This window comes from Natrix helvetica (assembly GCF_964273705.1).
Source record: "Natrix helvetica genome assembly, chromosome: Z".
In the NCBI taxonomy this organism is placed as follows: Eukaryota; Metazoa; Chordata; class Lepidosauria; order Squamata; family Natricidae; genus Natrix; species Natrix helvetica.
This window is the reverse complement of record NC_138554.1, coordinates 45,007,186-45,035,028: the sequence shown is the minus strand read 5'-3', so window position 1 is coordinate 45,035,028 and position 27,843 is coordinate 45,007,186. Positions and strand designations below refer to the sequence as shown.

Genomic DNA, 27,843 nt, shown 5'->3' with positions numbered 1-27,843 from the left:
TAATTGTGGTCATAAGTCTAGGACTACCTGTATATTAGCATCTTAATGTAAGTTTGGTTGGGGTGAACCTATAGTTCCAGTATTTGCTTGCTACACTTACAAGTTCCTTTTTAATGATAGTGTGTTTTCTGTACTTTGTTTGAAAAAGGAAGTAGTTGCATTTATTCGTGTGGTGAAATGATTGTTAAAAAGAGTTACATAGAGCTGAGTTAGAGAGAATTTTGTATAAAGCAGAAGAAGGCCATGACATTAGGTGGAAAAGTGGTAGCTTCTTTTTTTTAACATATATTTTTATCTGCAAATATGCTTATTGTGTAACTAAAGTATGTATCATGTTAATTTGACCTTTATATAAAACATAGGTGTTATCCAAGCCTATAACACAACTATAACTTGCCTAACTTTATTTTTGTGTTGCATGCTTATAGGAGATGCAACAATTGTACAACTCATCAGTTTTTGTTTGGTTTTCATTTCATCTATAACAAATGTCTACTGGAATTTCCTACTTGAGGACAAAAACCTTAGCCTAAAATGTTCTTCTGTTCTGGCTACTGCATTTTAAAAAAGAAATGTGTTTCTTATTGTACAATTTTAGATGTACTACTGTTGGCCACTAGTCTATATAGTTTTGAAAGAGGATTAGACAAATTCATAAAAAAATAATGTCTCTAAACATAGATATTCATCTTGCTACCTGCAGGCCTCTATTCTGAGAGGCAGCAAAATATGCTCTAAATATGAGCTATTGAGAACTAGCAACAGATGAGTAGCTTTGACTGTTTTTGAAAATCTTCTACAGGCATTTTGAAGATCTCTGGTGTTTTAGGTGGGTGTTTGGCTATTGTCATTATGATGATAATTATTAAATAAAAAATGTTTTCCAGTGAAACAAGAAGGGGTGGGATTTGGAGGTTCTCTGAACCCACCATAACATTAGCTACAGGTTCTCCCAAACCCAGGCGAACCCATAGCAGCCCACCCCTGTTTACAGCCCATTTTATTGGAACAGAGTAATGGAACCATCTTGGTTCTCCTTGATCTCTCAGCAGCTTTCAATATAGTCTCTTTCTGTTCTGTCTGTTGGAATTTGGACTAGTGTTAAAGTCATTTTCTTCCTTGATTTGTGGTCAGATCCATTCAGTATTGACCAGAGTTGAAGGGAAATCAAGTCTGAAGCTCCTATTGTGTGTGGTTCCCTCAGAGCTCCCAGTATTTGGATTTGGAGAAATGGCCTCAAGTTGAACCCTAACAATGGCTGTAGGTTTGAATCCCTGGAACTTGGAGATTCACAGATTCACTTGATGAGGAAGATGACAATTTCTAAATGTAATATAAATAAATAAGTAGCATCTTTAGGCCTAAATGCAGTTCCTCCTCAACAGATGCACAATTTGAGGTCCTCTTGGGCTCACAACCCCTGTTTCAGTGGCGTAGCATGGGGGGTGCAGGGGGGGCCGGCCGCACCGGGCGCAACGTCTGGGGGGGCGCCCTGACTCGCCCCGCGCCACCCTTTGCCGGACTGTGGCCACCTCTTTCCGCGCCCGGCTCGGCCCGCAAACTAAGCTCCCCGGCCCCGGCCCGCCCAGGCCCCTCCTGCGCACCGCCTACCTCCCAGCGGAGCCGGCAAGACCCGCCGCGCCGCCCCTGCGGGAGCCGAAGGAGAGCGGCGCTGCGCTCCATCTGCCCGCCGCTGCAACGCCACCGCGTCCTCCCGCTCCGCCTGGAGCGCCCCGGGGAGCCGGCGCCTTCCTGAAGCCCCCAGTGTGCCTCCCACCCCCGCGGCACCTGCTTCCCTTCAGTCGAGCCTTTTCCCGCTGCCCTTCGAGCTCCTTTTCGGGAGGAAGGCAGGAGGCCAGCATGGAGAGCCTCACTTGACTGATGCCGACCCAGGGGCAGCTGCAGTCGGGCCGCCCTTGGGTTAGGGGGCGCAAATTACTTGCCTTGCCCCGGGTGCTGACAACCTACGCTACGCCACTGCCCTGTTTGAATAGCAAATGGCATCTGTGTCTAAGAAGGCCTTTGCCAAAATCCATTTTGATAGGTATTTTATGAATGACAAACCTTCCACATTTTGTGAGGATATCCACAGTATATTTTCAGAATTCTAAATGAATATCTAATGCTATGTGAGAATCACCTTGGGGAGATAGGAAGAAGTGTCCACAGTCCGGTAAAAATCTGAACCGAAGGACATTTAGTGATGAATAAAGCTTCTAAGAAATGACTTTCCCTAGTTTTCAGGAGAATAAAAGTAAGGGCAGAAAAAGGTACTTTTAGACTTGCAGAATTTTGTTACTGTAACTTTACAATAAAGCCAGTCTTAATTCTCATGATTGGTACTTTTTGATGGACTACCTTGAAGGGCTGCATGTATGTATCTCATTTAGCAGAATGATGGAGTGAGGAAGCAAGAAATAAGGCAGCTATAGTAACCTGTAATTAGGCTTCCCATGTATTTGAATAAGATATCTTCTAAATGCTTCACTTGTACTTTTGGTATCTGGTGATTGAAATAAAACACAATGAACAAAGCTATTATAAATCACAAAAGAGCACTTTAATTTTTATTTTATTAATCATAATGCTAATTGAATTATGGGGATATTTTTCAGTCTAGAGGAATATATTTTCTTATTTATCATGCCACAATATTTAATTAGAACATCTTGTTAATGCTGGTCTTTTCATTTTGCTATAATTGGCTATACAGCAGATCTAAAGTTTTTATTTATATTTCTTGTTGAAGTCATTAAAAAACCAGAATTTGCATACTAAAATGTGTTATTAAAACCACAAGTCAACCAGTTTTTCCTTCCTCATTAAAGAAAATCTCTCCTCCAATGGTGATGTTTGCTTTGAAAAATAATGACTGCTGAGTCTGATCAATCAGCAATAATAGTAATAATATTTAGCAACCATCTCATTTAGCAACTGTTCACAGTTATGATAGTGATGAAAAAGTAATTTTACAACAATCATCACATTTATAACCTTTATAGGACTGTAAAGCCAAAGGCAGCTGAAGTAAGATCATGAACATAGTCGCAGTGACTTCTTGTGACTTCTTCGTTTAACAACTGAATTGTTGCTTCTAATTCTGGTTGCTAAACTAGTACTTCTTGTAAATTCTTGCTTGCCTCTATAGAATGGACACCTCTCCCTTCCTCCCTGCACAGATCCAAGAGCTAAGCCTGTGAACCAACAAATGGGACTTCAAAAAATGGGACCGGGCTGAGTGGAGTGAGAGTGGGGTTTACAGAATAAGCCAAAGGAAGGAATAGTTGGGCTAATATACGTAACTCTATATAGTCTTCTTGGCAAACTTTGTGCCAGTAAATAATGTATAAAAGTAGCACATGCATGCAGCCTAAAGCTAGGCCTGTGAACCAACAAATGAGACCTCAAAAAATGGGACCGGGCTGAGTGGAGCGAGAGTGGGGTTTACAGAGTAAGCCAAAGGAAGGAATAGTTGGGCTAATATACGTAACTCTATATAGTCTTCTTGGCAAACTTTGTGCCAGTAAATAATGTATAAAAGTAGCACATGCATGCAGCCTAAAGCTAGGCCTGTGAACCAACAAATGAGACCTCAAAAAATGGGACCGGGCTGAGTGGAGCGAGAGTGGGGTTTACAGAGTAAGCCAAAGGAAGGAATAGTTGGGCTAATATATGTAACTCTATATAGTCTTCTTGGCAAACTTTGTGCCAGTAAATAATGTATAAAAGTAGCACATGCATGCAGCCTAAAGGGAATTATGGGTTGATACTGTTGCTTCCCATCTCCCTCTAGTGTTCTCCTAGATTTAGACAGTATTTCTCTCCTTTCCATCTCATTGCAGGCAAAAGGTCCATGGACCTTCTACAGTAACTGAAGCCCCTGTGGCTTATGCCCCACATTTTAGGAAGCGTTGGCAAAAAAGTTAATTTTCATATATCTAAATCCAAAATAAAATACATTATCAGGTCCATTCTGTGCTTTGACCGTAAGGAAAGATTGTTTTGTCACCATTGTAGCCTTGGAATATTGCCCAGACAAGCGTTTCCTAGTACTGTAATTCCGAATCTAATCTGTCTTAGCTCTTGAAGAATCCTTGAATGTACATATTTGCAAAAGTGCTGTTCTTCTGAAGGACGAATTTCAGCTTATAAAGCGGAGGACGAGAGCTACGGACTTAGTTGAGTGCTAGCGACTTGCCTGAGTGCAGCAGTCTTCTACAGCCAGTGTGCTCAGTCTTTGGCCAAATACTGGCTGAGAAGAAGCAAAGAGGAAAGGTATCTCTGCAACAGCAGCTGCAGAGTGAATAATAGCTGGTCGATTTCATTTCATTCAGGTGCCTCCAAGGGGAGGAAATATCATCAATATGTAAGTTATATTTGATTTCTTGCTTCTCATTTGTAGGTGGATTCAGATTCAACTTTGGACGGCATTGTATTCTTACTAACTAAATGTTTTTACAATCCCAGTGTTTGTTTTTCAGGTGAATTTGCTAATGAGGAAAAGAAACATTCACTCTGGTGTACAAGAAAGTTTCCTCCAACTTTGTTGGAACTGGTTCTAATGTTTAGGAACTGTAACGTTGAAAAACTTTGCCTTAGGTTTGCTTTTGGAAAACATCTTGTAATATATGCTATTCTCTATTTTCTCTTCTGTCCTCTCCCCCCATGTCCTCTTTTTCCATCAGTTGTACTTTATTTATTCCTAGGTTTTTCTTGCCTTTACAATAAACATCAAGTGTGTGTCCGTCCGTCCCCCAACTCATTCTTTCAGTAACATATCCAGTAGTTTCTGGCTCTCTTGCTAGACACCTAAAAGCGTGTGGGTGGATGTTGCTGTTGAATGATTGGGGGAGAAAGCAGGCTGCTGGAGACAGCTGATCTTCTGGAAGGAAACTGTTTCTTCCTGTCAGGGCAGCTGGGAAACAGCCACGAAAGCTATAGGCACAAGTTGCTATTGTAGAAGTGTAAGTACTTGTGGGCAATGGCTTGTGACTCACTGATGTAATACACCAGTCTGTTTGATGTTTAATGCAACTTCTGTTAGACAGATATCAGTTCCAAATGCAGATATCAACATCATAGATGAATCATCTATAAAAGACTTTGGCCAGATCACCCAAGATTGTATGGTGTAAGACTGCTGGAATGTTGCCACTTTATTTTATTTCTAAAACCCAGTTATTGATACATGTTCAAATGTATATAAAACAGTTTATGCCTAACCTATATCAAATTTTGCAGCACAATATAATACTTGAAATAAATTATGTAAAAATGTTGACCAGCAGGTTAGTTTTCCAAAATCAGAACTGGACCACGTATTTGATCTGGGGAATGGGCAACAAAATGAAGATGGAGCTTGAAAATGGGCAGGACCGAGACAGAGATTGCTGAGAAATAACTATTTTTTAAAAAAATCCCTATGAATTTTGGGCAGCAGCTAAGAATGCTACTGACTTTTCCTTTCTAAGGAATGCTTCTTCCTCATCAGACCCAGGCCAGCATTATTATTAAGGGATTGGAAAGAGTTCCAAAAGCAATGCTTTTATGCTTTTCCTTGTTTTCATTAGGAGGTGCTAAGTTATGGCAGTGTGGATCCAAGCTCAACAACTTCAAGGAGACGCTCTAAGACAAATGCAGGCCTTATACGGACAACATTTCCCCATTGAGGTTCGCCATTACCTCTCCCAGTGGATTGAGGCACAGCCATGGTAAGTGAGTGTGAAAACCTGATTGTCCAGCAGCGTTTTCAGCCTTGCAGAGGGATGATATAGAATAGGATATTTATCTTTTATGATTGAAACAAACCTTTGTCTTGCATTATACAGGAAGCATATTACTTTAGCTGCATTGTTCTGGTCTTGAATAAGGTTTTCTCCTCTCAGATGATCTTACTGCAGTGATAACCATCATTAAGCAATGCAGTCACATGACATTACATTTTACATCACATTGCTTATTGATAAAAATTATGGTTCCAGTTGTGGCCATAATTCGAGGACTACCTAGAATTTCTGGCCATTGTATGAATATCCAGAAATGGCAACCTATGCTGCTTTCGGAATGGCTCCTTTGTTGTCCTCAATACCCTTCTGCTTTGCGATCCAATTTTCAGGGATTCTATAGATCTTGATAATCCTCAGGAGGGTGTCAGAGCTGCACAATTGTTGGACGGACTGATCCAGGAACTTCAAAAAAAGGCAGAACACCAAGTGGGTGAGGATGGCTTCCTTCTAAAGATCAAACTTGGTCATTATGCCACTCAGCTACAGGTGAGTTACAGAGGCTGGGAGTTTGAATGGTAAAAGATGGTGTTTTCAAGCTTTGCTGTGTGTGAGCGAAAGGCTAGTTTTGCACTCTTTCTACCCATTCTTAGATTGTTCACTCTTTCTTTACAGAATACATATAAACACTGCCCTCTAGAGTTAGTACGCTGTATTCGACACATCCTATACCACGAGCAACGTCTAGTGCGAGAGGCTAGGAATGTGAGTATGATTTACTTCCTCTTGCATAAATGTTTCTCCTTCCTCTATACTTAATATGTATATACACACATACATACACACACACATACCATACATACATATACATACACACACCACACACACACACACACATGTGTGTGTGTGATAACCCAATATATATTTGGGCATACCAGGGGTTGTAACACAAATACACACACACACACACATACGTGTGTGTGTGTGTATGTGTATGCACCTTTATATGCACCTTTCCCCCCCAAAAAAGAGGGTGAAATTCTGTGTGTATCTTATGCACTGAATACAGCAATTTTGGCCTCACGAAACCCCGCCCCCTGCGCAAAAATGGATGCGTAGGGGGTTTGGGAGTCCTGCAAAGTGCTCCTGGGGGCTGGGGAGGGCACAAATGAGCGGAAAATGGGCCATTTCTTGCTTATTTCTGCCCCTCCAGCCCCCAGGAGCACTTTGCAGGACTCACAAACCCTATGGGCCATTTTTTTCTCATTTTTGCCCCCCCCCCCTCAGTCCCCAGGAACACTTTGCAGGCCTCTCAAACTGTCTGCATGCCCCGTTTAAAAAAAAGGAAGAGGTATGCAGAGGCTCTGGGAGGCCTACAGAATGCAAAAACTTTTTTTAAAAATTTACCTCTTCAAAATCAATGGCTGTAATATCCATACTTTTTTCTATTCTTAAATTTCCATATTTACAGAGCCCTTTACTGGCCAGCAGCATGGCTGATGCCGAGACTCAGAAGCATCTTCAGATCAACCAGACTTTTGATGAATTACGCCTGTTCACCCAGGACACTGAGAACCAGCTGAAAAAGCTTCAGCAGCATCAGGAATATTTCATCATCCAGTACCAAGAGAGCCTTCACCTGCAAGGTATATCTGTGGGAATAGAGGAGGAATAGTATGTCATTTCTAAGATTGTAGTTCTAATGCTAATATCCAGTCTTCATAATACGAATACTAACATATAATGATGGAGTAATAGAACATCCATTTGGATATGAAACACTCCATTGTCAATTCTGGCATCTCCTGGTAGGGCTAGAACAGACCTCTGTTGAAAATTCTGCAGAACCAGTTTAAAGTGAAGTCAGCTGGATGGAAGGTATTCCTTTCAATATTCTTTAACTGAATTTTTAAAGAAAGTAGTACAGGTAGCCCTTGACTGTCTTATAGCCAGTCATTTAGTGATTGTTTAAAGTTATGATTGACCTAAAAAAAATGGGACTTATAACCTGGATTCTGACAATCAGATCCCCATCCATGGTCATGTGACTGAACATAGGACACTCAGCTGTAGGCAGCATCATATAACCATGTTTTACAATGGTTTTGCTGAAAACTGGCACCTGTTTTTTGGCAAAACTGCATCCATAGTGAACCACTAGTTTGCTTAACGACTGTGAAATTCACCTAACATTTACGATGTTCGCTTTGCAACTGTGGTATTCACTTAATGGCTGCCACAAAATACATTGTAAGAGCGAGTCAGTCACGTGACCAATCAGTTTAACAACCATTATGACATACAATCATAATGGGCAATTTGTTGAGGACTACCTCTAAAACAACCAAACTGATAAACTTGAATGAAGGAACTCTCTTCTGGCACGTGGAAGTTGAAGCGCTGATCGAGGTAATTCAAGGCAAGGATTAATTTTATGCTTCCTTTCCAGCCCAATTTAGTCAGCTCTCTCAGCTAAGCCCACAGGAACGTATGGTCCGTGAACCTACTTTGCAGCAAAAGAAGTCATCCCTGGAAGCTTGGCTGCACCGGGAGGCACAGACACTGCAACAGTATCGTGTAGTAAGTCTTATCATCCCAAGTCCTAATTTGACTTTCTACTTCCTTTCCTATTAGGCTTTATTGTTGTTTGCTAATACCAAATTCAAAATGCTTTTTGTACTCCCCAGGAACTGGCTGAAAAGCATCAGCAGACACTGGCTTTGCTTCGCAAGCAGCAGACCATAATCTTGGATGATGAATTGATCCAGTGGAAGAGGAGGCAGCAACTAGCAGGAAATGGTGGTCCCCCTGAGGGGCCTTTAGATGGCCTGCAAGCATGGTAGAGAGCATGAGAGGGAACAGGGGTTACAGAGGAAAGAGGATGTAGGAGAAGAGTAGGCAGAACTGGGGAGGGGGTGGGGGAATTAAGCAGGTTATCACCTTAGAATCATTAGGTTGCCACACATGGTTTCAGTCCAGCCCTCTTGAATTCAGTCTTCTCTGACTTGTGCTCACCTCTGCTTTAACTTCCTCCACTCACCTATCTCTTCCCCAGCTCTGCTCTATTGGTTGCACTGCACTGCACTGCTTACTCCTGCTCCCCACCACTACTCCCTTCAGCCCCGATTCACCTTCACCACCTTCTTCCTCCCGTTGTAGGCCCTCCTTGTGCAGAGTGCAGGACAACCGAAAGGACAAAAGTAGGGGAAGATAATCAGGTGGGGGAGTTGTAACATATTCAGCAGTCATAAATGTGGGCAGGCTGCCAAGCGCCCAAATTTTGATTATGTGCTTCAATGGCTGTAACTTTGAGTTGCATTCGTAAGTACAACTCATTCAGTGCCATTGTAACTTCCAACCATCGCTGAACATACAATAATCAAGTGAGGACTACTCGCAAGTTATATCTGTAAATGGTTTCTAACGATCCCATTCTATATAAGCTGAATATTTTTCATTCCTGGCTGTGAGAAAGGGGTGTTGCCAGTGATATGTCACAAGAGGGGTTGGATTCAGCTTAGCATAATGGCTGCTATAACTAGTCCTTACTTCCTGATATATTTTCTGTAGAATTTTGCATCCTCGCCCATAGATTGACCCACCCACCCCCGGAAAGGAGATTACTATTAATCTGAATTTGGAACCCTTTTTAAAATAACCTCATCCCTGCCTTCTCTTTATGTCTTCAGGCTCAGTGCTAATTCAAATTAAATTCATGGTTGATCCAACAATTGCATTGTGCGGCATATTCATAACATTAAAAATCCACAAGCAAATGAAATAATTAAATTAAAAGCCATGCTTAACAAACATATATGGCTACTACACAACATAATTGGACAGGGCCATTTATTTTTATATGATTATCTCTTGAAATGCAAAACAACATTATATTGTAAAATTAATCCAATATCCTAACTTAATTGAACACAAATAATAAGCAATAATGATGGATAGTAAAAAAAGGGCAAAAAGTAGCCCATAGTCTGTCTATAATACACTTCTCTTGAATTTATAATCTGAAGTAGCTGTCAGATAGTGTAGTTTAAGGCAGTTTGAGCTTTGTCTGTTTTTTTAAATGACATTCACAAATATTCAGAATAATGGTTGAAGATAGCATGTCTTGGCATTATTAGGAAATATGTCTTGTGCTAGGATCATTTTCCCTAAGACTTTTTGTGCTCCCCATCACATACTTTTTCTCCTAGGCCTCACTAATCCTTATATACATGCTCTCTCTTCTTTTCCTAATTCTAAAGTTGTTAGTCTTTCAAGAATTAATATGGTAGTCTTTCAGATGCCATAGGATTCTTCATTGTTTCTGACCAACTAGAATACAATGAGTTTCTTCCCTAGGTGTGAAAAACTGGCTGAATTCATTTGCCAGAACCGCCAACAAGTACGCCGTGCCGAACACTTATACCAGCAGCTCCCTATTCCTGGACCAATTGAAGAGTTGCTCTCAGATGTTAATGGCACCGTCACAGACATAATTTCTGCGCTAGTCACTAGGTAGGATTGTGTTGTTAGATGTACTTGCTTCCTACAAGGGGTGTGTAATAATCTGTAGGTAATTACTGAGATATTTTTGATATGCAACAGATTTCCTCTTCAAGGGATAGGTTGATTGTTTTAATAAATGCTTTTTTATTGCTTTGGTATCTATTGCACTTGAATATGCTATATAGATAGTCTATTTCTGGTTCTGTTAGAGTTCTAATTATTGCAGAGCCTTTGTACTTGTCTAATGGGTTATTTACACATCTTCTTTTGCCTGTTGTGGGTTGTTGCTATGATATTTGAATTCAACTAGTCCTTGATTTAGGACCATTTGTTTAATGAGAGTTCAAAGTTATGGCCTCAGAAAAAGTTATCTATGATCCATCCTCAAAATTACAACAGTTGCACCACCCGAGTCATGTGATCACAATTTGGGCTGGTGGTGCAACTACTATTTTATGACAGTTGCAGTATCTAGCGGTCATAAAATTGCAATTTGCAACCTTCCCAGCCAGCTTCCGAAAAGCAAAGTCAATTGGGGAAGTTGGGTTTGCTTCATTAACTTAATGACCACAGTAAAAATGGTTGCAAAATTGGGTCCGATCATGTGACTTGCTGAAAGACCATATTACTTGGTAGCCAAAATTCCAGTCCCTGTTGTGTTCATAAGTCAAGGTCTACCTGTACTTTATTGATGTGCATGTGTGTGTGTGTGCGCGCGCGCGCCTGTGTTTTATTCATTAGGTGTTTGTAGTTTGCCATTGTTCTCTTTGCTGATGAGATGTCACATACTGAGTCACAAAAGCACATTTATTTTTGCATTATTTTTCACCTTCCGTAACTAATGACTTGGTCTTTCCTCTCGTTATAGCACATTCATAATAGAAAAGCAGCCTCCACAGGTGCTAAAGACTCAGACTAAATTTGCAGCGACAGTACGACTGCTGGTTGGTGGAAAGTTAAATGTTCACATGAACCCACCACAAGTAAAGGCCACCATCATCAGTGAGCAGCAAGCCAAAGCCCTGCTGAAGAATGAGAGTACCCGCAAGTATGTATGTTTATTACAGGCTAAGGAAGCAAAGGAAGGGAAGACAGAATCCATTTCTCCTGAACCAGCTTTCTTATGGCTTACTATCCTCCATAAGTGCGGGTTTCCAAACCCAACAATTCTGAAGGATGCCGCTCTAAGAAAAGCTGTCAGAAGATGTGAAGAGTAAAAATTAATATATAGAAATATGCCATTAATATTCTTAAATAAAGACATGATCATTGTAACTTTGAAAATTAAATTGGCAAGATATCTTTACTGTTTATCCTGAATGCTAAAGTAATTAAGGGTTAGAAAGTCTGAATTTCAACCCAACTCTCAGGACTGAAAGCTTTCAGCCTTCTTATTTGACTTCTTTGCTGCTCTTACAACCTGTGACTAAGGCAACTTTCATTACTTATATCCTTGTTACAGTTTGTCAGTATTTGGTTGGAGAAAACTTTCTCCAGAGGTAGAAATTTTATCAACATTATAGGAAATGTTTAAGCTTACCTAAAGACAAGGACAGCAGAGGAGAAAGTGGCTGCTTGGTTTTAGGTAATTCGGTGTACATTGTACATTCGTTTGCTTGTAATAGATCTCAGAATTATGAAAAGCAGATTTTATTAAGCCATGAGAACCAATCTACAATCTCCACTGGATGGAGCCATATCATTGGTATCATCATAGTGCAAAATTAACACTCTCAGCAGGAGATAGTAAATGGTATACTGGCTTGTATTCAACTAGCTGCCATTTCTTTCTTTTGGCAGTGAGTCCAGCGGTGATATCTTGAACAACTCCTGTGTTATGGAATATCATCAGGCAACTGGAACACTGAGTGCTCATTTCCGCAACATGGTGAGATATGTCTTCATTGATTCACACTATCTATCTCCAGCTTCACATCCCACTGTTGTTTTTCTTATTGAAAATGTAACTAAGGAGGAGAGCCTCATCATCTATTGAAGTCCCACATTTCCTAAAGACTAATTCTAGATTTAGCTTTTAATAACTGGTGTGGAAATTAAAGTTACTAAGTAAATTTCCCTTGGAAGATCTGCCTGAGTTTATAGCTGAGCTCATATTTTTAGTCTTGAGTGTTATGTAGACAACTATTGATAACAGACAATTTGTGATCTGTTTCCTATTTCTTGTGTCTCCCTCCCTTATTATCTCATCCATCCATAGTCCTTGAAGCGGATCAAGCGTTCAGATCGTCGTGGTGCTGAGTCAGTGACTGAGGAGAAGTTCACCATTCTCTTTGAGTCTCATTTCAGTGTAGGTGGCAATGAGCTGGTATTCCAGGTGAAGACATTATCTCTGCCAGTGGTGGTGATTGTGCATGGCAGCCAGGATAATAATGCTACTGCCACAGTGCTGTGGGACAACGCTTTTGCAGAGCCAGGACGTGTGCCCTTTGCTGTGCCAGACAAAGTGATGTGGTCCCAGCTGTGTGAGGCTCTCAACATGAAGTTCAAGTCTGAAGTCCAGAGCAGCCGTGGACTCACCAAAGACAACCTCCTCTTTCTTGCCCAAAAGCTCTTCAATAGCAGCATGAATCATCTGGAAGATTATAACAATATGACTGTCTCCTGGGCTCAGTTCAACAGGGTAAATAAGAAACCAATTAATAACCAGATTTGCCAGAAAACCACTTTGTGGGATGTAGTTTGACCTGCAGGCCTTTTCCATCACCATAACTTTTCCCCCAGTCCTTCCCCCCCCCCCCCAACTTCATTTCCCATCTGCATCACTGTCCCGTGTTCTCTTTTTTCTCTCTGCTGCTCAATCTGCATTTGAGATAAAAAAAGAGACAATTCAGTTTGTAAATGTAATCCTGAACTGTCTTGGAGCTACACATGCAGCTGATACAGTAAATAGCGAGTCATGTGAATTCAGACTTATTCCACGCCGTTTTCAAAAGAACGTCTCTGTGTTTAAAAATCACTAAACCATCAGCTGATTAAAAGAACTTAATATGTTGATGGTCTTACTGAGAACCTTTTCTTTATAAAAACTTTTTCCCCCTGTATAAAGAGAACAAAACTTAACCTTAATGTTGGAATTCAGTTTCTTGCTTTCTCTTGGGATTTTTTGATAATCTCTTCATCTCAGTCCTTGATCTCCAAAAGGGAACAGTATTGATTTACCTCCCAGAAAGGAGAACAATAAAGAAGTTTTACTATTAAACTTAATGATAATCCTAAGTATGTTAGAAGAGTTTATTCATACAGCCTGTGAGAAGAGAGTAAATCTGTTTTGAGAAGATTAAAAACCAAATGAATAAATTAATATATATTACATTGACAATAGCTCAGGAATGCTATTTCTTGCATAATGTAGACTAAAGATGTATTACTCAGACAGTGAGTTTTGAACCCAGAGCTCATTCTTGACATTAAATAGGCTCCCATTAAACTTGGAGATTGTTTTCAAGATAGATTCAGAATTAATCAATTAAATTTATAAGTCCCTCTGAGGGAAGTAGAGATTAGGATGTACAGATGATGCAAAAGTTGCACTTAAAGTATCAAAATAAAAGATGCCCACGATCAGGTGAAAAGAAACGTAAAAAGTGATGATTAAAAGTTTATGAAACCTTTTGAATCTTCAATATTTCTGCATAAATGTGGCCTAAAACATGATCTGTTCTCCACATAAGTCTTAAAACTAGATAAAGAAAATCCAATTAAATAAATTATCAAAACATTATTCTTGTTCATTTATTTATTGAGAAAAATGATTTAAAGTTACATATTTGTGTAGGACAAAAGTATGTGAACCTTTGTTTTCAGTAATTGATGTATCCCCTTTGGACCAAAATAGCTATGACTAAATGTTTCTGATAACCAGTGATCAACCCTGCATGTAAGCTTGGAGGAAGTTTAGCACATTACAGAACAACTTCAAAGTATTAATTTATTAGACATACATCAAAATCTTCTTGAAATAGTTTAAATACTGTCTTGTAATATCACCATATGAACTGTCTTCTTGCATCTGCAGAAATATATTTGGGGACTGTATATAAAACAAGTAGTGTACTGCATGCATGAATTTTGTATAACTTAATCAACTCTACGGGTAACTAACTGGATTCCTTTTAAAAATTGACAGCCACTCAACAGTGCAGTGATAAATAATAAAAATAAAATAAAATCTTCCATGATTAGTCATTCAAATCTACGGAGGTTCCAAAGTTTTTCCAAGTTTCGTTCCATCAGTTTGGAGTCACTTAAGCTTAAAAGAATTTGTATTATGTTTCCGATGAATATGATTGTGTATTTTGCTATAAAGCTATTCCTTCTCTAATATACTAATGTAGAATCAGAGAAAATATAAAGACCTCCAACAACCAAAGAGAGATTCCAGAATCATGTTTTTCTTTCTTTTCATTTAACCAGGAAAATCTTCCAGGGCGCAATTATACATTCTGGCAATGGTTTGATGGAGTGATGGAAGTCCTGAAGAAACACCTGAAGCCTCACTGGAATGATGGGTAAGAGTCCTATCCCCCACTCCCCTTCAATTTATTTTTCCCTGGCTAGATACTTTGTTGACTGATTTCTCTCTATCGCTTCCACTTCTCTAGGGCTATTCTAGGTTTTATCAACAAGCAGCAAGCACATGATTTGCTAATCAGCAAACCAGATGGAACTTTCCTCTTGAGGTTCAGTGACTCTGAAATTGGAGGGATCACAGTTGCCTGGAAGTTTGAAAATGGTAGGCTCTTTTTCAACAAACTTAATGCCTATTTTGATCACTCTGAAAACATTGGATCAGAATATATTGAGCATATATTCTTTTATCTGATTATGATCTGGGGTTTTTGCAGCTGAGAGAATGTTCTGGAACTTAATGCCTTTCACCACCCGTGACTTCTCCATCCGCTCCCTGGCAGACCGCCTTGGTGACCTCCCATATCTCACTTTTGTGTATCCTGATAGACCCAAGGAAGATGTTTTCTCCAAATATTATATGCCAATCACTTCAGGTAATTGCAGAAAAGTGCCTAATTTTTTTCTGATCATTGTCTTTTCCAATGTATACATATGATCCTTCCATTCCCAGCAGAGGAACCTAGGCAATTTCAAATCCTTTTTTCTTAGACCATATAAATTGTACTACAAGGACATATATAATTTTAGAAATATCTCTGGTATTACAGGATACTACCAGAAAATGTTTTTTAAATGCATTATTAAAAAGAGAGGTAAATGCCAATTCAAGGAGAGAAGGCAGTGGTACAGCTAGATAGGAAATGCATATTTCTCTAAAAGATGGAAATAGTGATAAAGACGATTAATTGAAGTAAAATAGATGATAACTAGTTTTTTTTTCTTTTTGGTGAGGAAGGAAGAGTTCTCTTTAATGACCAGATCAGTGTTTTTACAGTTGAATACTTGAGAAGGAAAAACTGTGTTTCAATTTACTTAATTATTTTGAGCAGTTTTGAAATATAGTTATATGCAAGTCTTCAACATGGATTTTTCTCAATAAAAGATTTGCAGATCAACAAGGAAAGGGAATGGTGTAGCTTTCAGAATGAATATTGTACAAGCAACACAAACAAGCCAAATTAATTCATTCCTCCTTAGGGAAGAGTTTTGACATGCATGTAATTAAAATGAAAAAGAATACCAGATTACTACTATTTCCAAAAGGGATTCCTATGTAAAGTTTGCCTTGTACAGTAACTATATGCTTCTCTCTCACATACTCCAACTCCTTGTTTTTGCAGCAAAGGCTATAGATGGATATGTAAAGCCGCAGATCAAGCAAGTTGTACCGGAGTAAGTACTGTGGGTTGAGAAAATGCATTTTGATTCTTTTAAAGGGAAAGAGAAATAAGGAAGAAGCGATTTGCTTTCAACTGGAATTCTTCTCCTGCCCCCCTCCCTTAGCTCTTTTTTCAGTTCTCTTTTCAGGTAAAGATAAAGGTAAAGTTTCCCCTTGCACATATGTGCTAGTCGTTCCCGACTCTAGGAGGTGGTGCTTATCTCTGTTTCAAAGCCGAAGAGCCAGCACTGTCATATGACATCTCCATGGTCATGTGGCCAGCATGACTAAACGCTGAAGGCACACGGAACGCTGTTACCTTCCCCCAAGGGTGGTTCCTATTTTTTTACTTGCATTCTTTACATGCTTTCAAACTGCTCGGTTGGCAGAAACTGGGACAAGTAATGGGAGCTCACTCCGCTACGTGGCTCTAGGGATTCAAACTGCTGAACTGCCAACCTTTCTGATCGAAAAGCTCAGTGTCTTAGCCATTGAGCCACTCTCTTTTCAGCTAGGAGTGCAATAATTGTGTTAGTACCCCCATTTTCAACTTTAGATATTGCACCTCCCAAGCAGGATTTATGATTTTAAAAACTTGACGCAAGCAACATGTATCCGGTTTCCATTTTGCTAGCTTCAATGCAAAGATAGGAATGAGAAAAAGTTGATAATGTTAAAACCATTGTAGCTTGATGATTGCATTTTCTATAAAAAAGAAGTTTGGTTCTCTGTGCAGTTATGCCTCTGCTTTCTTATTCTTTTAATACCAGGGCAAGTGTGGATATTTATATCAAGGAAGTAATCTGAAATGTGTGTTCCTGCTTTCCGTAAAATCAACCCCAAATAGTTAATGTTGTTCTTACCACTGAAGGATCCATTGGTATCAGGCAAAAATCTTTCTCTGTTTCTGCTTCATCTGTTATAGGTTTGCTGCCTCTTCAGGAGACGCTATCGGTGTTGGGACTTCCTACATGGAACAAGCATCATCACCGGCTGTTTGCCCTCCTGCTCCTCACTACAACATGTACACACAAAAGTAAGTGAGGCAAGACCTTTGCCATTGAAAGTTCTCTGCTGTTGTAGTGTCTTGCATTTTATAGTTGAAAATGTAACTAATCTCGCAACATCAATATTCCGTTTGCTTGTTCCTAATCTGCTTTAAGACAGAGGTTGCTGTCATATCACTGCCCAGTTAATTTGGGTTGGGACAGACTGAGGAGTGTGGGACGGCGTATATAAGAATAAGAATAATATTAAGAATATTAATATACTTAATAAGAAGAATTGTATTTGAGAAGAGACAATAGTCTCTCTTTGGGTTCTTGCTGCTTTCATGGGAATAATGAAAGCAGTCTCAGAGCATTGTGCTGGGTGTCATCTCTTTCTTGATCCACTCAGAAAAGGCATAATACCTGCATTGAAGTGCCGCTTGCATTATTTTGACAAGCTCCTTTGGGGAAACCAATGGTGAGAGTTTTCCTAAATCTCCTGATTTAAATTACCACTCAACAGTTATTTGGGGAACTGTGTGATTTATGAGAAGGACATAGCATGGGAAATGTTCCTAGACATCACAGTGGCAAACATTGCAAAGGTAGTTCTGCCAACTCAACTCTCCAATTGGTTACTTGCCACTCATGGAGAGAGATTGTATAGACGTATAGTGTTCTGTTTTTGAATGCTGTCCCTGTGCAGAAAGGAAAAATAATAAACAGGGAGAAAATGAAGTGGCACAAAAAGTATGGCATACCAACATCTCACAATCCCCAGAGTTTCCCCAGAATGTATGGAGCTCAGATGTGAGTTCTATGGAGAGGATATTTTAGGGAGTGATTTTTTAGGGCTAAATAATGTACCTTAAGCTTTATAGATTCTTAAGACACCCATTTACTCTTGCAATGCCTTCCCCATTTGTTTTCTGTCTTTGGGAGTGTGTCCTTCAACATTCCACACAAATCATTTTGCTCTCCTTTAATGAACGAAGGTTCTGCACCTTTGCACTGTATCTTGCCATTTCCTATTGAAATAATTTTTAAATTTACATGAGATTTCTTTTTAATGCAAAATGTCATCTTTTTAAAACGACCCTATACCCACTTATCACAGTCTAAAATAGTAAATGCATTCAATCCTGCTTTTGCTGCAAGTATAGTCTGTAATCTAAACTCTATGGGCAATGTCTCACCTTACCTTATCCCATTTGTCAGTATTTCCCTAGTAAGAAAAAAGATGAAAACAAAAAAATCATATCTGTGAAGATTAATTTTTTTTAAAGAATTAGGGAAAGTCATTTCCCTTCCCCTCTCTAAACTGGAGGGGCAAATGAATGAGTTTGAGAGAACTTCATACTTCTCTAAAACCAGATTGTTAGAGCTTCTTCCAAACAGCCTCTTGAGAAAGTTTTCAGAAATAGCTTTTTTAGAATTCAGAGTTTTTTCATGGTGCTCCTTTCTTTCTTTCTCAGTCCTGACTCTGTGCTGGATCCAGAAGGAGAATTTGACTTGGATGATTCAATGGATGTGGCACGACATGTGGAGGAATTGCTGAGGCGCCCCATTGACAGCCAGTGGATCTCCCATAACCAGTCTTGATCCTGCTCCTTCCATGGAGAGACCATGAGGCAACTGTGAAATATTAGAAGCCCTTCCCTGAGGGAGTTTGTAGCTGCTGTAAAAATGGGTTTCCTCACCCTGTGGGGGCCTCTGGCTGAGAGGGTAAGGTACCTGAGGGACAGTAGGTGCTGTTTCTTCCCTTGCCCATGTGGGGAAGGCAGTAGAGTGCATTGCTTGATTTTCCATCTGCTCTTCTGAGAAGCTTGCCTCAGGCTTTCCGCTTCTGCATATGGTCTCCTTCTGCCAAGCTATCATTTTATTTGTACTAGGAATCCTTCTCTTTCCTCCCCCCACCCCCTGAATGTATTACATTGCTCTTCCTGTCTAGAAGCCTTTTGGTATCTGGGACAAGAAGGGACTGAGCTAAGGAGGAGAGTAAGCCTTATTGAAAGCCTTGTCATTTAGTGTCCAATTTATTTCTATTCTTTGCTGCTTCCAATATAAACAGTATGCTTATGCCTGCATTTGACTTACGCTTCCAGGGTACGTGCCTACATGCAGTCTTCTGTGTAAAAGAGGCATTCACTTTGGGAGCTTTATTTTTTTTTGAGCCTTTGATGCATTGCAGCCTAACCCTGCCTAAGTGCTCTGGAGCCTTTTTCATATGCCTAACCACTCACTTCCAGTGTTTTCAATTTTCCTTGTTGCGAGATGCTTGCTTACCTCCAAGCTCCTGCATTTAGTGCTATTGGCTTTTGACATGTCAGATGTTTTTTTCCCTACGAATCACAAATACAGCAGATTGTGGAGGATGCTTTCATTTAAATACAGAATTACTATTAGAATAATGGTTTCCCTCTTCTTGAATTTGAGGGTAGTGACTGGGGAGCAGTTCGAAGGATTTGACTGCTAAGTACAGAGGGAAAAAGACATTTTGACTCCTAAATGTCCCAACAAACTTTTCTATTCTCTTCCCATGTCTCCCCATTAGGCTGAACAACTGGGAAAAAACAGATTCATATATGCACTATTTTTATACTTAGTCTTCAGTAAAGCTCAGATTATTTTAACAGTTACAGATTTTACACAAATATCTGTGGACCAGGTGCTATATTTAGAAAAATGGTCCAGTTTCCAGTCCAGCCATAATTATATTTTCGTTGGGATTGACAAATTACCCAACAAAAGTTATGAGAGGCATGGGAGAGAAAATGCCTAAGGATTAGGTCTTAGCATTTTCAGGGTTTCTCCTCTGTTCATTGAAAACAAACAAACAGACATATTTTTCCAGAGAGCTTATTTACAAATATAAAGATTAGGTACTTTTATCTAAGCAAAAAAGTTTGCAACAGTGGGGCTTAACTAATTTTTACTCCTCAGGAACTCCCCCAACTTCTGACTAAGCTAGGAAAAAGCATGTTATATGCACTTTGCCCTGGCGGTAACTCTTACAACAACTGTTTAAAGGTTAGAAAATATACATCTTTAGGGTAAACAAAGTCTATTCACTTGGAAGTCATCCTTAAAGATCAATTGTTATTGAAACAATTTCTTGCTTTCTGCTAATATGCTGTTTTCAAACAAATCATTTCTAGGAATAACTATGATACTCTTTAGAATAGTGTATTCATTATAGTGGAATCATCAGTAAATGCATAAATAACTATTGTCTTTGGAAAATAGATCCCCTCCCAAGTAGCATTTCTGTTGCAGATCTTTAGGTGGTGGGTTAGTTGCTTCACTACTGTAACTCACTATTCTTACTAATACCTGCGATATAAGTAAAATTATTTCCTGACTTCCTGAATTATTTTGAAAAACTGATACTTATATATATATACACATAAGCTTTTTCTTCTGCACAAGCATATACTGCCTAGTATTTTTAAAGATTCCTTCTAACTATAATACATTTACTTCCATCTTCTTTCACTGCACAGTGATACAGCCATTGTTGGAGAGTCAGCAGTAGTATCTTTACAGTATTTTTAGTATAAGTCATAAGAAAGTCCTGAGGACGTGTGCCCAGGACCATACAGTTATTTTGCAGTAGTAATTTAGCTTCTAGCACAAATTAAATCTTTGAACTTTATTTACATTAATTTCAATTTTTTCTTTCATAGTTTTGAAATCCTTGATAGATGCCTTTTCTCTCTCATTTTTTGATTAGTCTTTTCATTGCCTTTATTTGAATGACTGTGGGCAACAATGCTTCTCAAATACCACTTTCTAAGCTGGGATAGAATGTTCTTGAGAAGTATCATTTATATCCAGTTCAAAAACTTCTCAGATCTTAGGCCAAACTGGTGCCCTCCAGATGTAATGGACACTAATACTTATCATTCCAGCTAGCAATTTATAGGGGTGGCTGATCTAGCCGCAACTTCCTTATTTTATCATCCTTATATGTTAGCTGACTTTCTTTCAAACTAGTTTCCTGTCTCAGATTCTTTTGAGTTGCACACAAACATCTCTACTGTCCTTAAATCAAATATTAATTAATAATTTTATGTAGTTATTGTATCAGCACAATCTTACAAAGTCTATTCTTAATTATCAATGGGATTCACTTCCAAATAAAAATGTAGAGCATAGGTGGTAAATCTGCAGTCTCCCAGATTTTTCAGATTGTAGTTTCCAGCATTCTGAATCATCATGATCAGTGGAAAGGGCCTGCAAGGAACTTGCAGTTTTCACAACTTTATATGAATCACATACATCATGTTATACCACATCTTATTTTAATGATAAGTCATAGCTGTCTGGTTCACACACTGTATTAAGCCATAAAGTATGGTTCAGGAATCATTCTGTGAAGTTTATACTCGTCTAAAGTCAAGTCAACCATGTTATGATATAGCACAATGTTTTAATATATTTGCTGGTTCTGCTGTGTCTATAGTAGAAAACTCTCTCCAGCAGAGGAGTATCCATTTCATAAATTACATGTGGGATTTCTGCACAAAAAGGATACATTCTTCTCCTGAATTAAGGTCCTTCCCTGGTCATAGAGGCATTTCCCACATTTGCATTGTTTGCAGACTGCATAGCAATTCAATATCTGTAACCATCAACGTGCTCATCAATATCTCCCTTTTGTATCTGTTAAACTTATTATACCATTTGACATTTATTTTTTAAAAAGAAAGAGAATAAGACACCGGAGTTCTCTAGCATCATCTTTATTTCTGGAATTAATTCTGGACTCACATGGCTGCAAAGACAATTCTTAGAGATGATGAGTAGATAACCCCAGTGCCCTGGAAATATGTATATATCTCCATTAAACAACAACAACAACAACAAGCAGCTAAGTTAAGGTGCTAAACTACCAGACGACACAATCGCCAGTTAGTCTTGGATAAATGAGTATTTATAAGAGGCTATTTGTACATGAGCAAGTCTATTTTGCATCTTCTTTATTGAGCTTGCTCACAATAGGTTTCAAAATCTCACATATCCACGGAGGCTCCCTGGTGCCCGTCATTTACATGACCTGGGGTTTTATTGAGCCCTTTCCTCCATAACAAGCAACACCTTAACTCACCTTAACTGAGTTGTGTTCCAATGCCATTGGTTGTTCTTTGAGAGCAGCACACAGAACTGGCCCATACAGATGCTTTCTGCTATATAGATTGACATGCCCCTTCGAAATAAAAAGAGATCTGCAACAAAAGCATGTTGTTAATGTTAATGGTGCTTCTGTTTAATTTTGTAAAAATTGCACATACATTCTTGGTGGACTGTTCCTACTTCACTTTCATTAGTCCAATGGGTCTGTCTGAACAACTGTTAGAAACCTGGCTATTGTTTCATAGTGTGGAGGGAGGGAGATATCCATAAAACTGAGACATACAAACATTGCACTATTTTAAAGAATTGTTTTGCCAAATGTTTAAATGGTATACAAAGTAAAGTTTTCTGCTAAATATATTGTTTGTGTTTGAAAAAAAAAACTTATGAAACTAATGTTTTCATTTTTGTTTTAAACTATAAAAGGGATAGCAACCTCAAGATATATTGCTTAAATGCTTTTAAGTTTTTTTTTTGACACAAAAGCCATCTATGTGAAAAAAAAATCTTTATTTTGATGAAATATCCATGTTTTGGAAAAAGATGTTGTAATTTTTGTGCTACAATAAAGTATTGTAGGGAGGTAGTGACTAGTGTGGTTTTTAACTCAAAGTGTCCAATATACTCAGCGAGAAAAATATTGTGCCTATAACTGAACAAATACAGTAATTTGGTTGAGATATTCACAACAAGAAACATGAGCTACGTTAATAAATATTTGCAAAAGGAGCCCTTGAGCCAAGTAGGAGACACAATGAGGCACCTGTGTATAGGTATTATATCACATCAGTGTGGCTGTTTCACTTGTCAAACATGTGGCACACTTCACACACCTGTCTTAGTGCAATTTGGTTTTTTTCTCCTTCAATAATTTTAATACATATCTTTTGACAATTTCAACCTTTGTGTGCTGTAAAATACAATGTATTTCAAAGTTGTACCACTATTAGCCTTATTTGTCGACTGCTATTTAAAAAACAACCAGCTGATATGACATTTTCCCCCAAATAGCAACTATATTTTTCTGTTTTCGTTTTGCTGCTTTTCTCAGGCAGCAGCTGGATTTTTTTTAATATGAAGCCTTACATATATAAGAAGTGTTGATACATATTGTGCCACACAGAAAGCAGTTAAAACTATTACTTTTTAATATTTTAAAAAAAAAATTTGGTGACTTAGTTCTTTACATATGACAACTCAGCTACATTACAGAAAATAATGATGCCTAATGCATATTAGGTTTGTATTTTAAGGCAATAATTCAAACAATTCTGTAATGCTATAGGATATCATAGCTTACTTTTCAATGGCCATGCATAGATCTTAGTAAACTTGGATGGCCCCTTCTATACTTTCTGTGTTTCAGTTCCTTATTCTGTTGTCACAATTTTTTAGTAAACAAACGGAGAGGAAAACATTCAACTTAGAAAAAATGCATGAGATTTTATAAATGAGAATAGATGATGAGTGGGTAGGTGGGCGGATGGGTTGACTGGTTGGTAAATGGGGCAGAATTGTAGCACAGTAACACATATTCCTACATCCTTTGATTAGTAGAGAATATTGCCTTTCCCAAAGCAGATAAATCATATATTTCTGACAACCATTCTTGGACATTTGAAATAATATTACTAAATTTATCCATCCAGAACATTATCTGATTCTTTGGACATTCTGCCCCACTACACACTTTCTGGGAGTTACTGTATTCTGTGGAACATTAGGAACAAGATTGAAAAGCAGGCCAGCATTCTTCACTTGTATTCTTCTAAGTATTTTGCCTTAGTGCACTGGACCCAACACTAATACACATTGAGAATAAATTAAAAACAGCCACTTGCATTCATTTTAACTACTTGCTTTAATTTTGCTTTCTGTGAAGGGCATTCTGACAATGGCTATATAATGCCCGGTGTATTGTGAGCCAAAAGTACTCACATTGAATGTGTATCTATACTTTTACTTGCTTCCTATTCCTGCAACAGACGGTTAAAAAAAACCCCAGTCCCTGCCATTTCGTATATTCACAATGCGGTCAGCAGAGAGCGCTCAAATGTCAGTATTTTTTCACCCTGGATAGGCATCTGTGTTAACCTATAGCCAGGTGGTTTGTTCTTTCTAACATATAATGGGTGAGATCTTCAACTGTCTCCAATTTCAAATATGTGAAAAAGAGTCCTTCTTCTCCACAGCAGAACGCACAGTTCAGACAGTCCAATGCTGACATTTCACTCCATTAATTCCACCAAAACTTGTTCTGTCAGGCATAGCTGATTTCTCTGTAGGCTGTGTTTGCACGTTTAAGAATCGTTTTTTAAAAGTGTCCAAAAATGAAGGGTGCGCTGGGGTAGAGCAGGATGAGAAGAGGATAAGCAGCCAGTTTGTTCTGATTAAAAAACAAATATTATTTGTATTATACATTAGTTCCTAGTGACACCTATAAGAGCCTGCAGAGACCTCTGTGGCTAACTCGCCCTTGCTGTCTTTCTTAAGTGCAAAATCAACCTGTGGTCTCTCAGAGTGCTAGGCACTCCTAAATGAACATTAGCAAAACATACTGGCTATGTTATTGTTTCTAAATTTTGTGTGTGTGTATGCACATGCACACACACAAAAAATATATTTATAAAATCAAATGCACGTTTCTCAAATCAGTTTATGAGTTCTTCTATGAAAACTCTGAATAAGGAGAGCGAACTCTCATGAGGGGGCCGCATCTATCTACAATGGAGTCAACTATAGGGCAAGCGAGAACCTGTTCCCTGCAATTGTGTCTTTATGCTGGACAGTCTTAATCACAGTAATTATTATTGGAAAACTTCCAAAAATTATCTCAAAGAAAAAGTCCTAGAAATAAGGATTTTGTTTTTACTTCAGTTGTTTTAAATCAGCTACACTAGGGTTTTCAGCCTTGGCTTTTGGGAATTCTGGGAATTGAAGTCCACACATCTTAGAAGTTGCCAGATTGGAAAAAAAACCGGGCTACATAACCAGGCAAATAAGGATGTGCAAAGTCCTCAACTATACTTCCCCTCTACTTTGGCATGATAAGCCTCTCTGTGCCATTTAAGTCTAAACACCTTAATTTGCAATTTCACAAAGAGTCCTTTGTCTGAAGCTGCACTAAAATAGCTCTTAAGCCCTAGCCATCTACAGGAGGGAAGGAAGACAGAAAAACGCTTTCACCTGGCAAGAAGCATGTGAGAAGTGTTATATCTTGGGAAACTGGAAGTGATACTGCTTTAATTTAATCTTCTTCAACCTGTTGCCCTCTGGATGTAATGGTATTGCAACTCTCAGACAATCTCTGGCAGCATGAATAATTTGTTTATTTTATTTATTTAGTTTGTTTGTTACTCATGTACAAGATAGTAGGAATAAGAATAAACATGAATAAGAATCCAGGAAATGGGTACAAATAAATGGGGACAGTAGGACAGGGACGTTGGGCATGCTGGTCTGCTTATGTACGCCTCTACTGACCTCTTAGGAATGGGGTGAGGTCAACAGTAGACAGTTTAAGGTTAAAGGGTTTTTTTTCTGAAAAGTTTTTTTAATTTTTATTTCTCATACATACATTCACAAATATACAGTCTCATAACTATTATTAGTAATATATGTTAACTTTTGACATTTATAACCATTCATTTCTCCTCCTAAAATTAAAAATATAATCAAGATTGCTTTCCTGCCATCCCATACACCAGGGGTGTCCAAACTCGGGAACTTTAAGACTTGTGGACTTCAACTCCCAGAATTCCCCAGCCAATTTCAGCATTTGGCTGAAATTGAATTTGGAGTGGTTTACCTTGAGTTTGTATCTACTGTGTGCTCGTGTATTATTGCAGTTGCAGCTGAAGTAGTCATTGACAGGTAGTACGTTGTAGCAGATGATTTTGTGTACCGTAGGCAGAGTAGTTCTAGGTTGTCCAAGCCCAAAATTTTGAGCCTGCTGGCATTAGGTATTCTATTGTGAGCTGAGGAGTGGAGTACTCTTTTCATGAAATACCTCTGGACTCTCTCAATTTTGTTAATGTTCAATATACAGTGCGGGTTCAGACAGATGAGCTGTATTCAAGAATTGGAATGGTCTAACAATGGAAGGTCACCTTAACTTGTCAGTAAACTGCTCAGTTCTGGGTCCCTGAAATGCTTGCTTAAGCTACAGAGTGGTTAAATGGTTTATTAAAAAGTTTATTAAAAATAAACATTTAGGCTACTGGCTTGCAAAGTCAACTTCTTTTTTAAAACATCTGGAGAACTACAGATCACAATATCCCTCCCCAACTGCCACCTTGAGAGGTGCTGTTAGGAACTATGGTTTAGCTGCATTTGAGGTTACTCGCCAGTGTTCTGAGGGAAACTAATGCACTTCATTGTTGAAGTCATTATATATATACTGTATTGCTATTTCTCTATTAATTGAGATTGCTTCTTTAAGTTCCTTATCAGGAGAATCTGAAACAGTTTAAAAATGGTTGGCATTTGCTCCCAGTGGTTTTTACCTGCTCTTGAGCCAAAAAGACCTTTGCAGCAGTTTTCAGCAGATGTAATATGTTGTATGAACTGAACCACTGTGTTTCATTGAGTAAACTAGAATTAAGCAAACAATGGCTTGACATTAATTGAACATTCCAAATGAGGTAGTATTAAAAGAGAGAGAGATAATGGGAGTGAAAGGTGAAAAAAAACCAAGTTTGAGCACCACCTCTTAAAATTAAGTCTTGATTCTTAAGTAATAGCCAGCTACTTATAATTTAAGAAAATAACAAATCTGACAAGAATCATGGACTGGATCTATTTCCTACCTTATCTCTTTCAGCTGCTGCCATTTGATGAAATGGTAATTGCTGGTTGTAGCTGGGGAGGGGAAGGAACCAAGGAGTTGGTCTTTTTTTTTTTTTTGATAGTCTTTCTTGTATGAATCTGCAAGCATGGAGCTACGTGTCCAGCTTTGATACCATAGCTAGTATTCAGGTTGTTGATATACTTTTTTGAACAGTATGTAGTAAATATGAATTATCTCTGTGACCAAATTAAAGAGTTTCTTGCAAACTGAAAGATAATATGTTCATATATACTGCATAATGTGGTTTGCTGCTTTTTTAAATTTAGCATGTTGTATAATTCCAATCACGATTACTATTTGTAAATGATGTTTTATTACATGAAATATTGGACAAATTCAGTCAAGGGTAGTTTATTATATAAACTGCTTTCAGATATGGATTACAAACATATAAATGACTTCTAGAGGGCAGCAAAGAATTAGAATTTTCTATATCTCTTTCCTGTTATCTCATGGTCATTGGACTTTTTGCATCCCAGCTTTAGTTATTCCTAAAACAAACCTTCTTTAGTGATGTATAAATCTAGTCAATAATCTTGCTTGTTTAACCTATTAAGTTGTTTAAAGGAATAGTATGTTGATCAAACCTTGAATGCAACAACTTGACTATACTTTGTACCCAATGTTTGTTCTTGGATAATATATATCCCAAAACCTAAGTTCCTTATTTTGTGCAGGCTTGGAAATGAACATTCCTAAGACCAGCAGTAAAATGAAGAGGACTTTTGCTCCTTTTTTTGCCCACCAATGAATTTCAGTCACTTGTTTTGGCTGTTGCTTCTGCAAATGTACGTATAAACCGGACCCTTTTAGTTGGGTGTGACTCCTCGCAAC

The 27,843-nt window shown here is 38.5% G+C and overlaps 2 protein-coding genes across 4 annotated transcripts in view; both read left to right on the top strand.

The window, feature by feature from the left end:
- LOC309381493 (signal transducer and activator of transcription 5B) overlaps positions 1 to 22,743 on the top strand; it is a 44,913-nt gene extending 22,170 nt beyond the window's left edge. For all 3 annotated transcript variants that reach the window (XM_081932545.1, XM_081932543.1, XM_081932544.1), the window contains exons 2-17: positions 5,571 to 5,711; positions 6,116 to 6,272; positions 6,399 to 6,488; positions 7,195 to 7,369; positions 8,173 to 8,303; positions 8,411 to 8,562; positions 10,080 to 10,235; positions 11,095 to 11,274; positions 12,027 to 12,114; positions 12,445 to 12,867; positions 14,661 to 14,755; positions 14,849 to 14,979; positions 15,092 to 15,250; positions 15,998 to 16,049; positions 16,961 to 17,071; positions 18,500 to 22,743. In XM_081932545.1, coding sequence (XP_081788671.1) covers positions 5,584 to 5,711; positions 6,116 to 6,272; positions 6,399 to 6,488; positions 7,195 to 7,369; positions 8,173 to 8,303; positions 8,411 to 8,562; positions 10,080 to 10,235; positions 11,095 to 11,274; positions 12,027 to 12,114; positions 12,445 to 12,867; positions 14,661 to 14,755; positions 14,849 to 14,979; positions 15,092 to 15,250; positions 15,998 to 16,049; positions 16,961 to 17,071; positions 18,500 to 18,626 — 2,355 coding nt within the window. In that variant the 5' untranslated portion in view covers positions 5,571 to 5,583 and the 3' untranslated portion in view covers positions 18,627 to 22,743. The remainder of the gene's footprint in view (positions 1 to 5,570; positions 5,712 to 6,115; positions 6,273 to 6,398; positions 6,489 to 7,194; positions 7,370 to 8,172; positions 8,304 to 8,410; positions 8,563 to 10,079; positions 10,236 to 11,094; positions 11,275 to 12,026; positions 12,115 to 12,444; positions 12,868 to 14,660; positions 14,756 to 14,848; positions 14,980 to 15,091; positions 15,251 to 15,997; positions 16,050 to 16,960; positions 17,072 to 18,499) is intronic.
- Positions 22,744 to 25,341: 2,598 nt separating this feature from the next.
- The window catches only part of LOC309401868 (inactive phospholipase C-like protein 2), a 69,972-nt gene continuing 67,470 nt past the window's right edge, over positions 25,342 to 27,843 (top strand). The window contains exon 1 of the mRNA XM_081971168.1: positions 25,342 to 25,444. Coding sequence (XP_081827294.1) covers positions 25,442 to 25,444 — 3 coding nt within the window. The 5' untranslated portion in view covers positions 25,342 to 25,441. The remainder of the gene's footprint in view (positions 25,445 to 27,843) is intronic.